The sequence below is a fragment of the Onychomys torridus genome, chromosome 18 (genome assembly GCF_903995425.1).
Source record: "Onychomys torridus chromosome 18, mOncTor1.1, whole genome shotgun sequence".
Taxonomy (NCBI): Eukaryota; Metazoa; Chordata; class Mammalia; order Rodentia; family Cricetidae; genus Onychomys; species Onychomys torridus.
The window spans coordinates 32,249,297-32,264,033 of record NC_050460.1 but is presented as its reverse complement, the minus strand read 5'-3'; the positions used below and the strand labels follow the sequence as shown (position 1 = coordinate 32,264,033).

The window sequence follows — 14,737 nt, the reverse complement described above, 5'->3', positions numbered from 1 at the left end:
TTTATTGCATTTTGATTTTGCAAATGAAGCCTTCTGGGAATTGTGAATTAGCTGCTTTATCAAATCTTTCATTATTTTGTATTTCAGATTCATATAAAAAAAGTCACCAATTGATCTTCTAAGAAACCATCACATCCTTTCCTATGACTGTCAATTAAAGATAGTTAGCACGGCCTTTTCTGTTGGGACTTGAACACTACCTCTCGGGAAACTACTGCAGAGAAATGATTGCCATTTCCACTCAGACAGGGACTCTTCCCATGACAACTGCATTCATTGGAAACTAAGCTGTCCTCCAATTTGAACTTGACACAAACATTTTACAATTCTGACAGCCTGTTAATACGACTGGGACTATTTTGGTATTATACTAATACATAAGAGTTGTACATATTGTTACATTCCTTAAAATTTGAGAAAACTAATGTTAAATACATTTTGTGAAGGGGGTACTTTTGAAGTTCATTTATTTTACTATTATAGACCCTCTTTTATAGATGATCAGGGATTATATATATAAATATAAATATATAAATACACAAAGATGTTATGGAGTTAATTTATTAGAAACACAGTAAGAAGTACATATTTTTGTGCAGTAAATTTTTGAATCAATACCTTTTTTTTAAGAAGCGGTTCCCTGGCTTTTTTAAGTTCTTTCTATAATTTTTTTTTTTTTGGAGATGCAGACATTACAGATCAATGCCATGTTTTCCAGTGCACTGCCGTTCCAGATTGGTTCTCGATGGGTTTCTTAACTTGAAGTACTTTTATAATCACAGCAATTCTGAACAAACTATTTCCAGAGGCATTTGTCATTCCTTAAAGCCAAGATTTTCAAAGACCGTGTCCTCTTGAGGGTTCTCTTATTGTACTGTGTATGGTGTGTAGTCACAGAAAACCAGTGTGATCCCCAGTGTCCAAGTGGGAGGTCCCTGTCTGAGTCTCCACACGCAGAATCCTTCAGGTTTCCTCTGGTGTGGGTAATGAGACTCCTTTCCTTTTTAACCTGTCTTTAACCAATAGTTAGACACCTTGTCTCTTTTGTCCTTTTATACCCGTGTTTGGTTTGGGAGTTCAGACATTGTTTTCTAGGTAATGCTGTTGTGTGAATCATAATGGGTATAATTTTAAAACCAAAACTGTGCTGTGGGGCTCTGGTGAAAGGTAATTGTAGCGCTTGATGTTTCCACGGAATGATATGCTATTCTGTATCATGAACTTGGAAGTAAATGCTGTGTCCACAGAGTACTTATGCCTCCTTACCCTGCAGTCCCACATAGGACCAGCTTGTAAAAGTGCTTTACAGTTAGGAAGGCTGAGCCAGTCTACTCTGGTGATCCAGGGGCTGCAGATGTCCAGCAGATAGGTAGAGGCCTAGAGCTATGGGAGGTCCTAGCTGGCAGCCTCCAGCCTGGAGCTTTCTTAGTTGCCTAGTGGATGGGACACATAACACTAAACAGTTATTTTGCATGCCATGTTCTGACTGGGAAAATATAGATTTTAAATACTACTGTGCTCTGTGTCAAAGCCCTGCTGAAGTTTTTCTTGGGGTTTTGTAAATTTCCCTCTCACTTCCTTCAACTTTTTATTTTCTTCTCAGACCTCTTAAGCCCATTTCCTAAGACACAAGCAAATCCCTTTGATTGAGCATTGTCCTCACACACTAAATGACCGCTAAAGCAGCAGCGTCACAGATGGTGAGACCATGCGGATGGGCACGGGCTCCCTGAGGGCTCTGATTGAAAAGCTAGCGGGAGACCAATGCAGCCCGCCACCGTTTGAATGGCCCCACATGGTTCTTTGTGCTCATCTTCTCTCTCAAACTCCACTCACCCCTCTTGCTACTAGGGACCTTTGTAGCCAAGCCTTTTCCTTCATTCAGGGAATCTCTCGCTTTTCTCCATGAGCTTATTCCCAGTGCCTAGAACATGCCCGGGCCTTGGCAGGCTCTGTTGGCATCTGAGTGAGTCATTTCTCTCTTAGCTGTTTGCCTGCCATCCTTGCCATGCATGGGCGCGCACACACACACACACACACACACACACACACACACACACACACGCACGCACAGTGTCTAGTTTTCCTTTGTGTTCTCGGACACACTCCATGCTCTGGAGCCTGGCTCTCCTCCTGTCTTCCACCACAGCCAGTGCTCATCTGACCCTGTGTCTGTCGCTCCCTCCGTTGTGCCCAGTACAGCACTAGACAATCGAAGCAGATGTGCTTTCCCTAAGCCAGAAGTTTTAGTGGGAGCCCTGGAGGTTGGCGAGAGTGAAGCTCAGAGGAGGGAAGCCAGAGTGCCTAGAACTGCAAGGTGGACTCATACCTCAGAGGCCACCAACCCACTTTCCCCTGAATAGTGAATGGAAAAAGTGCCAAATGCAGTACTAATTATATCTGTAAAATAGGTCATGGTTGGCATCTGGTATGCATTTCAGATAAATTAGACTCTAGAGTAGTGCTGGCCTCTACAGAAGGCACAAAGCACATGGCAGCTGTTGAAATTGAGTCCTGTGCCCACAAGCTCAGTGGCCACATGTGGCCAGCAGCCACCATATTGTATCTGAGGAATATGGGACATTGTCATCACGGTGGGAGGTTCTGCCAGCCACCATGGCGCCAAGTGTAAATATGAACATTGTAGAAAGAAGGAGTAATGCATCCTGCTGCTGTGATTGAAAGTAGACCTGTGGATTCATCATAGTCCAGGTAAAGGTGCATATTTTGGTGAGAAGGCCAAGATTGCCTGGCTCGGTGTTGGCATCTTTCCCAGTATGCATTGTATCTGTCTTTAAGAGGTATGTTTGATTAGAAGGCATGAGGAAGAGTGAATGTAGATGGGTGATTTAGCTTGTAGTCTAGATGTGTGTGTACCCATTGGGTGTGCTTAAACAAAAGTTCTCAGTGGTTTTTTAAATCATTGGTTTCATGTCAAAGATCAGGTGTGCTTATTTCAAAAGCTGTCAGGAAAGTGGTAGACTAGAGTTCTTTTTAAGTCTTTCATACTCATGAAAAATAAAGTTCTTAACAGTGATATCCCTTAAAGAAAAGTGTGGCTTTGTGGGAAGGTATGTTCGGAAGGTCATCCCAGTTAATAGTGTGTATTTGTGGTATGCAGGATTCTAAGAATGACACTCCCATGATCTTATATAATATCCTCCCCTTCTCAGTGTAGCAAGAGCTGCGGCCATGACCCAGGGTCATGTCTTGTTACTTAGCAAAAGGGAGGTTATCTGTGGGTGACCGATCCAATCTTGTGAGCCATGTCAGGCTAGTAGAAGTGGGAGAGAAAGCAGTAACAGAACTCTGAAACACCATGGCATGGAAGGGGCACCCAGAAGGACTGCAGGTGGCCTGCCTTAATGAGGAAGTAGGAGCTGCAGTTCTTTTCCACAGGACAACTTCACCTGCATACTTACCCCAGGCTTGGAAATGGACATCTTCAGATGAGCGGCCAGCCTGGCAAGCACTTTACTGCAGCTTTGTAAGTGGGGCCCTACCCAGACAGCCCAGGTAAGCCTTGCACAACAGAGATAATAAATGGTGGTGCTGTAAGTGGCTAGATGTGTGGTGTTTTGTAACAAGCAACAGAAAAAGAATTTAAGACAGTTTTGAGAAGTCTTCATATTTGATTGCCTGTAGTAGGTTACTTTTTTTTTAAAGACATATTTTTTGATAGACATACAGAATAAACTCATTCCTACCAAGTCTCATTCCTGGGTCTTAGCTGGAATGTTCTGTGCCAGAGACCCCCATCTCCACTACAGGTTAGATTTGTATTTGTGTTTTGTAGGACAGCTGCCAGGATGAGACTGTGGGTTTGGGAGCATCTTTTTCTCCTGGATGAGGTTAAAGTACACTGACTCAAGGGCCTGTCAGAAGTACTTGAAAGAGTGATGAACCTTGGTATTTTAGATCAGATTGAAAAGAAGAAAAATTCCTGCCTTTATGTTCACTCCCAGGCATGTCCAGCCTTCTGACACTGCAGCATGGCGCTGTCATCTAGAGTTCACACTCGAGAACAATACAAACAGAAAAGGAAAATGTTAAGCTTTAAATTTACAATTTTGTATTGTGCCATTCATTGCTGTCCTGGGCCATGGGCTGAACATATCTGCTAGAGCTTAGGCTCTGATAAGTAATTTTTAAAAATTACTTAGTTCAATAGCTAGCTAGCACAGCGTAAACCCTGGATGTACCAACCAAGGCTTTGTATTTAGATGCTTGTCAAAATACTTGTGATTCCAAGCCATTCATTGCTAGCGAAGTTTATTTTTATTTGGTTCACTCATATGTGCTTCTTATTATTTTTTTTTTTACCATACTGCCATAGCCTTGAAGGAAAAGGAACAGAACTGAAGGAGTTGAAGGTTCAACACTGTCAGGTCACACAGCCGTGTGTTGTTATCATCTTCATATGGTAGGGATCTTAAGTCCCAGTGCTCAGTCCTTTTCTAGAAAAGGGCATTCCCAAGCTATGTAACATTTATAGCCTGTAAAATTTAAACTTTGATAGTTGTGAGGACTTAAATGATTAATCTTAACAGATATATGCTATGTTAAATATGCCCAATTTAATGCATGCTAATATACAATGCTTAAAAGATGACCAGTCTTTTACAATGACCACAAAATAAAAATAAAAAAACCTACAAAAAAGCCAAACCAAGGATTTTGTTCCCCGTGCCCCTGTACCATCATTAGCTAAATGAAGCCTTGTTTCTGAAATGCTCCCTGAGTTTTTGCACTACCTAAAAAAGCTCCTTCGAGAACAAGCAGGCAGCATGTGACCCTGTGTGTTCAGTGCCAGACAGTAACCTGAGTTTGAGGGAGGGGGAAGCGTGTGTAGGGAGCCACTCTCACTGTGAGCATGGTGGAATATGCAGTGGGGCTCCAGCTGCTCTCAACAAACAGCTGGTTCGTTGTAGGGACAGCTAAACACCTGTGGATGCTAAGGAGGCCACTTCCTATGGCTGCTGCTAGTACAGTTGAACTAGTAATTAGCACTTGGTCCCCAAATGAAAGTGTGGGGGTCCTTAGCTTGCTTAGCATTTCATTCTTTATTGGAAATGCTGTGTTTGTTCCAGCTTGGTGTAAAACCTGAAACTGCAGGATCTGAGCAATACAAAGGCTGCTGGGACGGTATTGTCCAGAGCTGGCAGCAGATTCCTCTCAGTGTAGGGTTCACTAAGCCTCACAATCATGTTTCCCCCAGTAGAGTGGAAAAACTGCTCGGCTGGAGCACTTCCTCCAGAAAGGCTGTCTTTGCGGGGGGGGGGGGGGGGGGGGTGTCGTCTCAGAGCAGAGTTTCTTTTCCTCCTTCTTCAATGTATTGTACAAACTTTGCTCACAGTGTCTTCATGGGTTAAACAGTTATTAGCTGGAGTAATATTTGAGGTACCTGTTGGATTTTTAAAGGCAGATTATTTATTTTCAAATTTGCTATTAATGTTCTGTTGAAACCCAATAATGTCCTGTTGACTGTGCCTTTCATAATGGTCTCTGTCCTATAACTGTCCATGTGTATTTGAAATAAAGAAGTTTGAAAAGCCATGTTGAATCAAGATTCCTTCTAATAAAAATGGCTCAAACCAAATAAATGTACACAATTTTTTTTTTAGCGCTATTACTATGGTGTTTACTTAATCTGTTTTTCAACTAGTTGCTGGTTCCTCTTGAATCTTTAAAAGGGAAACATGGCACCCTGCTAAGACAGTGGTGGCCGTCATCTCTACAGGTATTCACAGCCATATACACACAGGGAGTGGTCTGAATAAGCTTATGAAGGTGAGTCTGTACATCTTGCCAACAAGATGGTGTGTGACATCTACCTCTTACTGTGCCCTTGATACGTAGCTAAACAATTACATGCTTTAGTTTAAAAATATTTATTAGAAATGTACATTTAATTAGTTTTAAGGAATGGTCTAGACAATAGTGTTAGTATCACCTCAAATTTGTAAACTTGGTATCTACAAAGAATTTACAGACTTTACAAGAACTTGTCCCTTCCCCAACACCTGACAGTTGAGCTCCACTGCTGTGGTCACTTTACTCTGTACTTGTAGAAGGAACACAGCATGTGGGTAAAGTTCCAGCCCAGGGCCAGCGACAGTCCATACAGCACAACCAGAGGTGCAAATGGGTAGAGCAGGATTACTGTGTTTTTCAAAAATGGCAGTGCTGGAAAAGAAACAGGGACAGGAGTGACATGAACACGCTCAAAGAAGGCTCTTCAACACATCTGCATAGGACCATGATGCTGCTCGCAGAACTACAGCTACATCACATTTAGGGTCGCTGGGAAACTGAGCAGAGGGGTGAATGCAACGGCCAGTGGTTCTCAGCCTTCCTAATGCCACGGCCCTCTAACACAACCATCAAAACTATCCCGTTGCTATTTCATAACTAATTTTGCTACTGTTAGGAGTCATAGATACTGATATGCAGGATGTCTGATGAGACCTCCAAAAGGGTCATAACCCATGAGAACCGCTGATCTAGACAGATACCCTAGGAGTCTTAGTATGCAAGGTAATGGATCTCATTATGGCATTTTATACACTGATACCAGATGGGACAAAATCACTTTAAGGCACTGGAGTGTTTCCACTGCAAAAGCAACACAACTCAAATTGAAGTATAATCAATAAGTCAACCTTTGGGGAAGAGCTAAGGCACTAAACTGTAAACACTAATAAAGATTATGTATATAGTATTCTGCCTGCACATCAGATCTCATTATAGCTAGCTGAGTCACCATGTGGTTGCTGGGATTGAACCCAGTTCTCCACATACACTTCTTAGACACAGTACTCAACAGTTGTTAGGCACTAAGAGAACCAGTGCTTCAGTGCCATGAATTACATATAACACTGTCAAGATAATGTGAAAATTTCCTAGAAACCCTAATCCCCCAGAAAAGGCAAGTGGAAGATGAAGTGATCCTTGGGAAACTAGTCATGGGGTGAGGAACAATCAGAGGTAAGAGGTGCTTCTATTTACAGTAAGGTCCCAGTCATCCAAAGCAGCAAAGAAGAGCCAAAACAAACCATACTGTGGATGGTTCTGTGAGATCAATCTTGAGATCTCCAGACTTCAGCAATGGGGATTCTGGGGGTTGAACATAGGACCTTGCACACAGGCAGGTTTTCTACTGAGCTCCACTCACTCCCAGCCTAAGAATATTCTTCATTCATATTAGGAAAAATAATAGATTTAACAGTAAGTTAAATATGCAAATATGGTCTGAGATCAGCAGACCCTAGGATCATTTACAGAACCAAAGAAAGGTTTTTAACCATGAGCTCATGCCTTTTCCTCTCAAGCCCATGGTTAATAACACAGAGCCTGAATCCACACAAGGAAAGAGAATAGTCAGGGACTTCCGCCTGTAACTCAGAAATAATGAGTTAGCATGGCTCCTTTAAGGTTATAACAAATTAACAAATGTTACATGCCACTCTACTTATGGATAGTGAAGAGCATATGGAATGAACCATAGTGTCTGTCAATGCCTTGCAAATCCACTGCAAATGTCTATTCCCTTCCCTGTTATTTTTTTTTTTTTTTTGAGCTGAGGATCAAACCCAGGGCCTTGGGCTTGCTAGGCAAATGCTCTACCACTGAGCTAAATCCCCAACCCCCCTGTTACATTCTTAACCACCAAAAGTAACTTACCGCTGTATCCCAGGAAGGTTACATAGATATAATAGCCAACAGCAATCAACCATAAGGTATTTCCAACTAAATATCCAATAAATGTATCTGTGAGGATAACATCTGCCAGAAAAAAAATGCATATATTGAGTCTCTTCACACAGTAAGAACCTTGAGAACATCTGAGAAACAAATACTTACGGTTGATGAAAAAGAGCTGGATAAAATGCAAAATGACAAGGAGCGGATAAAATGCGTTCAGATGCACATCAAAGGCGTACCCCCACTCCACATCATAGTCTCTGCTCTGGCGTTTCACTAGATACTTGTTGGAGATGAACCTGAAGAGCAAAATGAGAACTTCTCACACAATGTACTAGTTCTCTCAGTACCAACCACCTTCGGGGGGCCTGCCACACGTTACCAAAGTTCTACAGGTGGAACAATGAAACAGGCCAATGTCTCTGCCTTCTCTTTAATGGGAGAAGCCTGACATGGTGCTATGGAGAATGGTGGAGGTGCGATTTTTAGATGTCAACCTTTAGGTGAAGAAGCAAGGCACTGATGATGCCAGTCACAGCTGAAGGCCTGTGTGTGTCTGGAAGAAGGAAGGAATAGAGCAGGAAACTAGTCAAAGGAAATAGCTCTTCGGGTGCCTGTGGCTACTTTGTGACTTTTCAATCTTTTACTCATGGTAAAAGAAGCCAGGGTCAAGAAGCAAGAAATGTTTTGATAGGATCTCCTTGGTGGCCAATCAGACAGCAGAGTCAACAGACAAGAGAAGACCACAGCCTGTTACTAGCATCATGTAACAGTGGAGGTGATGTTGAAGGTGAAGCCACAACAGTCTTGCCCTGAACAAGGAGGAAGACAACAATTCTATCAGCCGAGGACAAGCTGGTGGCACCAAAAGTGGTTCTGAGAAGGAAGGAGAGGGCAAGATTTGGGATTGGGATTAGCTATGACAAATGTGCTTAATTACCAACATGGATTAAGTTGTGTACAAAGCCTGTAGTTGAAAGGTCTAAGGTAGTGTAGATGATATTGAAAGCCATGGGCCTAAATGACATCACCAAAATGATAACATCATCCAAAACAAGCAGCTAAACAAAAACCCCAGTAAATACTCACGGTCTAGGCTTGTATCAACTGCCTTTGCCATTACAAGTGAGGGAAATTGGAGGGAACAAGGGAAAGGGGCTGGCTAGTGGTGCACCCAGACACAGAAACACTGAACAGTGTGTATGCATGCTGCCATTGCTGTTCGACAACTTGACCTACCAGAAAATCACCGTGTCCAGATCCTCAATGAAAAGGACCTTTGTTCTATAAACATCTGCGAACATGTCCCTTTTATGTTAATGGATGTTAAACACGATTTTTTTATTATAGCATTTATTTATGGAGGGGAGATGTCATAGCATGAAGTCTGAGAACAACTCTGTGGAGTCAGTTCTAACATGTGATTCCTAGGGATTAAACTGGGCAAGTGCCTTTAACTGTTGAGTCGATGTCACTGTGTTTTAATTCAGTTTAATGTCTTACATATTGAATACAGAAAACAGGTCAGGTTGTGGTGGTGAATGCTTGTAATACTAGCATGCAGGTGGTGAAGGCATGTCAATTTTTAGTTTAAAGCCAGCTTGGGCTACATGATAAGTTCTAGACTAGCCTGGACTATAGTGTGAGCCCCTGACTTAAACAGCACAACAATAAGAGAAACACACTAAATCAAGAAAGCATGGTGGAATATAATAAACAGCCTATGCTTAGTTATCAAAAAGTCAAAACAATAGTGCTTCACTTGGACAAACTAACGCACCAAACACTGTTTTAGCCAAGAATATGTCCCATTCAATTTTACAAAGTCACTGAAACAAGCAAGGAGAGGAAAGATAAAAACAACAACAACAAAGACACCTGACCTCAGAGTAACAGGAAATGGAATCGTGGACACCAGATGCTAAGAAAGGGGTGATGGAGATTGGACTGTATCAAAACAGAAGCAAGGCGTTCTAATGCTCACAGCACAGTGGTGCTAGACATTTTATAAGAGCTAGGACTTCAAAGGTTCCCAACACCAATTAAGTTGTAAATGTTTTCTGCTGCACCTCCGTGCACCCCTTAAATAGGACAGAAATTCCTTCCTAGAGAAGGCCAAGGCCATTAACTGGCTGCTCTCTCCCACCTCCAAGACGGCCACATCTCAGGCCAGACTACTGTCTGCAGGTTTCCAGTGCTCTGCTTCTGTGTTCACTGCCACCGTCTCCAGTGAACATCCCACCAGCTCCCTGACTCAGCATAGCCAGCACAGAATGCTTCACTGGCATTTACAATACAGTCTCCTGTGGGAGACTGTTTTTGGGTTCCTTGTGGCTTTACCCAGCACGTCTGCATAGAGGATGATTAGGGCCACGGGCCTGAGTGCAGGTGTCTGAGATGGTCTGCACTTGGCTGTGCTGGGGGCACAGCCAAGTGCAGACCATCTCAGACACAGGGGGAGGTCTTTTGCTCCACCTCCTTGGCGTCTCTATAAATTCCCTGAGGCAGAGACAGTCAGGGCCCGTTGGAAAAGGTTCCAGGCCCTCTCAAGGCTGTCCTGTATTTTCTATCTGTTTATCTCGGCACTATAAATCCTTCTATCTAATATTTCCTGCTGCTCACACTCAAGAAAACTCTGGGGAGCTGTGGGGTTCGTGGGTAGACGCCCCGCAGTCTCCGGAGCCTAACCTCCTAGCCATTACATCCTGCTAGCACAGGAAGCTCTAAATTCTCCTCCCCCTCCTCCCACCACATCGTTGGTTCTGGGCATCCCCTTTTCACTTGAGCCGGCGTCCCCCCTCTCCACTCCTCCACGGCCATGTTGAAGACTTTCCAACAGTGTGAACAGACTGTCTTCTTTCTCCGCTTCCTAGCGCTCCATTTCTCCTCTGCCTGCCAACCCACACTTGCAGACATGAACAGAAAAGCCCAGCTTGTTTTTTTTTGAATTCCATCAAGGTTATTTTCTAAGTCTCATTTCTTCATGGCCATTTATGAATCCCCAGACCTACCATGATGCTGCACATAACCATGCCTCTGCACTTGCACATCCTGGAACCAGAAATCAAGTGTCCTGTATTTCCCCTAAAACACAGCCTTGTGTTGGTTCCTATGACACTTTTGCAATGTGTTTTGGGGGGATGTCATTGTTTCTACTTGCAGCTCCTCACGTTTCTAATACCTGTGTTCTCACAAACAACACAATGAGTCATTTTCTGCATGATCAAACTATGGGGGAGACACAAACCAAAGGTAATCACCTCCAGGCTGCCTTGGCTTTTGTGCCCATCCAGAATCACTGTACTCATAGCAGAACACTTGCAAGAAACTGTTCTTGGAAGCTTTACGTATTTACTTATTTACGTAAGTTGCTTGACAGTGAGTATCTGGTTTACATCAGCAGTATTCATCTTAGGCCAGGTCTTAAAAGTTTAGATTAATGATACATAATAGCATTAATTATCCAGTACCCATAAAACCAACAGTTACAAAGGAAAATAAGAGGTTGGTCTCAGAGGTTAAAGCCTTGGGATTTTGTTTAAAATAGTAATAGCTACCATTACTGAACACTCATCTAGGTATCAAGGGCCTATCATCACCCCTACCCTAACAACATCTAGTGAAACAACTCCAACTTATAAAGGAGACTAAAAATGACTAATAGCATGTGGATCTCCATCTGAGAATAAAATAGTCTATCAAGTTTCCTCTGCTTCCTCCTCAGTCTTTACTCTCTACGTAGTCCACTTATTACATCTACTACCTTTTACCCTGGAAGCCAACCACACAGAAGCATTTTCTGTGAGAGAAGTGAGAAGCTGAACACCAAACTACTGTTGCTCAATTAACCTCAGTCAGAAAGAAGCAGGCGGAGGGCCTTTGAAGACCTCTGAATGCGTTTTCTTCTCATCAAGAAGGAGCTACATTAAAAACAAAACCCTTTTCAAACACAAATGACTTAATGGCAAAGTAAAAGTCCAAAGGATAACCCTCCAGACACAAATGGGTCTAAACACTGCCAAAGCACTTATGCAGCTGGAAGTGGTCTCCACTGGAACGTGCAGAGAACAGCTAACCAGACAGAAGCAGAATCATATATGATCATCTTGAAAAATTAGAATTTAACCTGATGGAACCATTCTGGGCTTTGCTACAGTGACAATAAGCACTCATTAAAGTATTTTCTGATCTAGTATAAACACAAGAGGCCAAGTTACAATAATCTTGGCAGTCAATCTGACCACTTCAGTTACTCTATTTGAATTTCTATTAGCTACTATACTACTGAAGTAAACAGAGGCCCAACAGTATACAAAAAAAACAAAGTTATGGTACTTACCACATTAAAGTTGATATCAGAAGGCCAACACCTACACAATCTATGAATACAACCCACAGGAGCAGCTTTATTGTCTCAAAAAATCCCATGTCAAGCACAAAACCAAATCCTATGGTAGACACTGAAATAAAGAGTTACAAGATTCACCGTTAGGCTCTAGGATCTAAGACACAGTCCCTGGCATCCATATGCCAAAGTGTAGTGGTAGTATGTGGACAATGAAAAAAAACCCTCAAGATGTGGTATATGCAGAGATATAGAAATAAATGCCAGCTCTGAGTGCAGGTGGAGGAACAGGACTCCTGCACTAGTTTACCATGACAAACTGGGTATTCAGAACAGCACCTTGCGGAAGGCACTCCACTTATTTTTAAACCCAGTTGAATGTGAAAGGCACTTACATATTTCAATACCCTAGAGTTGACTGGGATGCTTCCTTGATGTACTGGAGAACTTGAAGGTGGTTTTTCAAGTGCAAATCAGTACCTTTAGTACTCCTACTCTGAAAGCTGGAGGTGTAGCTCTATGTGGAGCATTTGACTGGCATGTTTAAGTCCCTGGTTTCTATCCCTAGACCTACCAACACCTACCCTGCCTCGCCCCCTGCCAAAAAACCAAAATAAAACAACCACTACATTCTTCTAGCCTCACAGATTTGCCCCATTATGAAATGTAATTTCTCGCTCTATAGCCCAGGCTGGCCTCGAACTCACAAAGATCTGCCTGGCTCTGCCTCCCGAGTGCTGGGATTAAAGGAGTGTGCCACCACCGCCCGGCCCGAAATGTAATTTCTCATTCTAACATTTCTTTGCACACATTTCAGTATAAGTTCACATTAGGTTTTTGTTTGTTTGTTTTTTAAATTCAGTGAGAGTGATGGCATGTGCCTGTAATGCCAGCACTCAAGAGGATGAGTTAAGAGGATCTTGAGTTCAAGGCCAACCTGGCCTACACATCTACAACCTGTCTCAAAACAACAACTATGGAGTAAATCCTGTCCCCTACCTTTCAATGTCCCAATACAGGAGTTAACGCTGGCTTGTGTGTTACAGACTGAACCAGGAAGACCATTGCTTTCCTGCCAGCTTTTTACGGTTTTTGGGATGGGGGAGTGGAGAGACAGCTTCAAATACCCTCAAATTCTAACTCATAATACATTATCACAAAAGATACTCCAAATAAGTTTCTCCTGAAATACCCATTTGTTTCTCAACTATACTGCTTGTAAACTAACACACACTTACCACAGAGCCAGACACTTAAGAGGACCAAGAAAGCAGGGTCATCTCTGGCCCACTGATCCTTTGTTTGCTTCCGATAATGAAAGTTTCTATAAACCCTCTGTGGGGAAGTGAATAGGTAGAGCATCTGCCATGCGGCAAACTCAAAGTCCATCTGCCGAAATCGAAAAAGCCTTCTGAGGTACTTGTAGCGTTTTGCTCCAGCTGTGTGTCTCGCTGCATCCCTGGAATTCAAGACTCCGTTCCCTTGCATCGAAGAACCCACTGAAGTACTTGGTAGCATCTTCCTGGATGGAATAAAAACATTTCTCTTAGATGTAATCTTAAGAACTGTCTGGCTACTTGCATCCCTCTTCAGAGTGCATATTCTCCTGCTACCTTCAGGAAGGATGGGGGCCAGAAGCAATGGATTGGCTCGGAGGCTTCTCTAGGGGCTGGCAAGTGTTAACTGCACTTCCATCAAGGGCAGTACTACGCTCTTCTGCATCACCTGAAACCATTCATCTCGAGTGCACGGTTTTCCACCCTTCACCTCAGTCAAGACTTTGATAGCTGTATTAGCTAACGAAGAAAAAGCACACGGATGAAGTGACCTCCCCGTGGACACAGAACAAAGAATGGAACTCTGACTCAAAATTTCATGTTTTTAGTGGCCAAGATTTAAAACAAAACAGCAACCACACACACACACACAAAAACTTCGTTTAAGCTGAAAGCAATGTTACTGAAAAGGTAAAACACACAGCTTATTCGTACAAGCCCATCAGCGACAGCCAGCAAGCTTCTGGTTATTCATAATGTGACATAAAGAAACAAATTCCAGTCCTTGGTGGTTTTACTCCCAGAATAGCTGGGTAGGATGAAAAACAGCGCGGAGGGGCCGGTCAAACTAGTCCGAAGCTAAATGAGGGCTGGTCACCGCCCCACCCTCCGCTCAGCCTCCCTTTCCACAGGTGCCAGCACACCTCGGCGCCCCGCCCCGCCCCGCCCCGCCCCGCCAGCAGGTCTCCATTACCCTAAGCCTGCCGGTCAACTAAAAACAGACGGCCCAGTGACATCTGAGCTAAGAACAAGCAACGTAAAGGTTCCAGGGTATGTGTCTCCCGTATAAAATTCCAGACCTGCTTAGAATACAAAACGGTCCTATTTCTGCAATTCCAACGTAAATGGGCGTCTTTTACCCACTGCGGGCCTAGGACTTGAGCTGCCGGCCGCCAGCTGGTCCCTAACCCGGACGCTGAGACGCCAGGTCACGAGCTGTCCGTGGAAACGGCCGTCAGCACGAATGGCACCCCGCTCACACAAAGCAGGCCTCACCTGATGGCCCGGGCTGCCTCGCCCTGGGCCCAGGATTACTGCCACCTTCGCGGGGCAGCCGAGCCCAGGCGCCGCTAGGGCTACTTCCCGGACCGCTACGTAGCTCGCATTTGCGGCGCCCCATATTTACGTCACA

The 14,737-nt window shown here is 43.5% G+C and overlaps 2 protein-coding genes across 2 annotated transcripts in view; one reads left to right on the top strand and one right to left on the bottom strand.

The window, feature by feature from the left end:
• Mgat4a (alpha-1,3-mannosyl-glycoprotein 4-beta-N-acetylglucosaminyltransferase A) overlaps positions 1-4,321 on the top strand; it is a 95,170-nt gene extending 90,849 nt beyond the window's left edge. Inside the window, exon 16 of the mRNA XM_036168046.1 lies at positions 88-4,321. Coding sequence (XP_036023939.1) covers positions 88-114 — 27 coding nt within the window. The 3' untranslated portion in view covers positions 115-4,321. The remainder of the gene's footprint in view (positions 1-87) is intronic.
• A 957-nt stretch (positions 4,322-5,278) lies between these two features.
• On the bottom strand, positions 5,279-14,736 carry Unc50 (unc-50 inner nuclear membrane RNA binding protein). Its single transcript, XM_036168047.1, has 6 exons — positions 14,602-14,736; positions 13,288-13,571; positions 12,044-12,164; positions 7,864-8,003; positions 7,684-7,785; positions 5,279-6,186 (listed from the first exon to the last, which is right to left on the bottom strand). Exons 2-6 carry the CDS (start codon positions 13,565-13,567, stop codon positions 6,050-6,052), a joined length of 780 nt encoding a protein of 259 aa, XP_036023940.1. The 5' UTR covers positions 13,568-13,571; positions 14,602-14,736; the 3' UTR covers positions 5,279-6,049.
• Position 14,737: the final 1 nt, after the last annotated feature.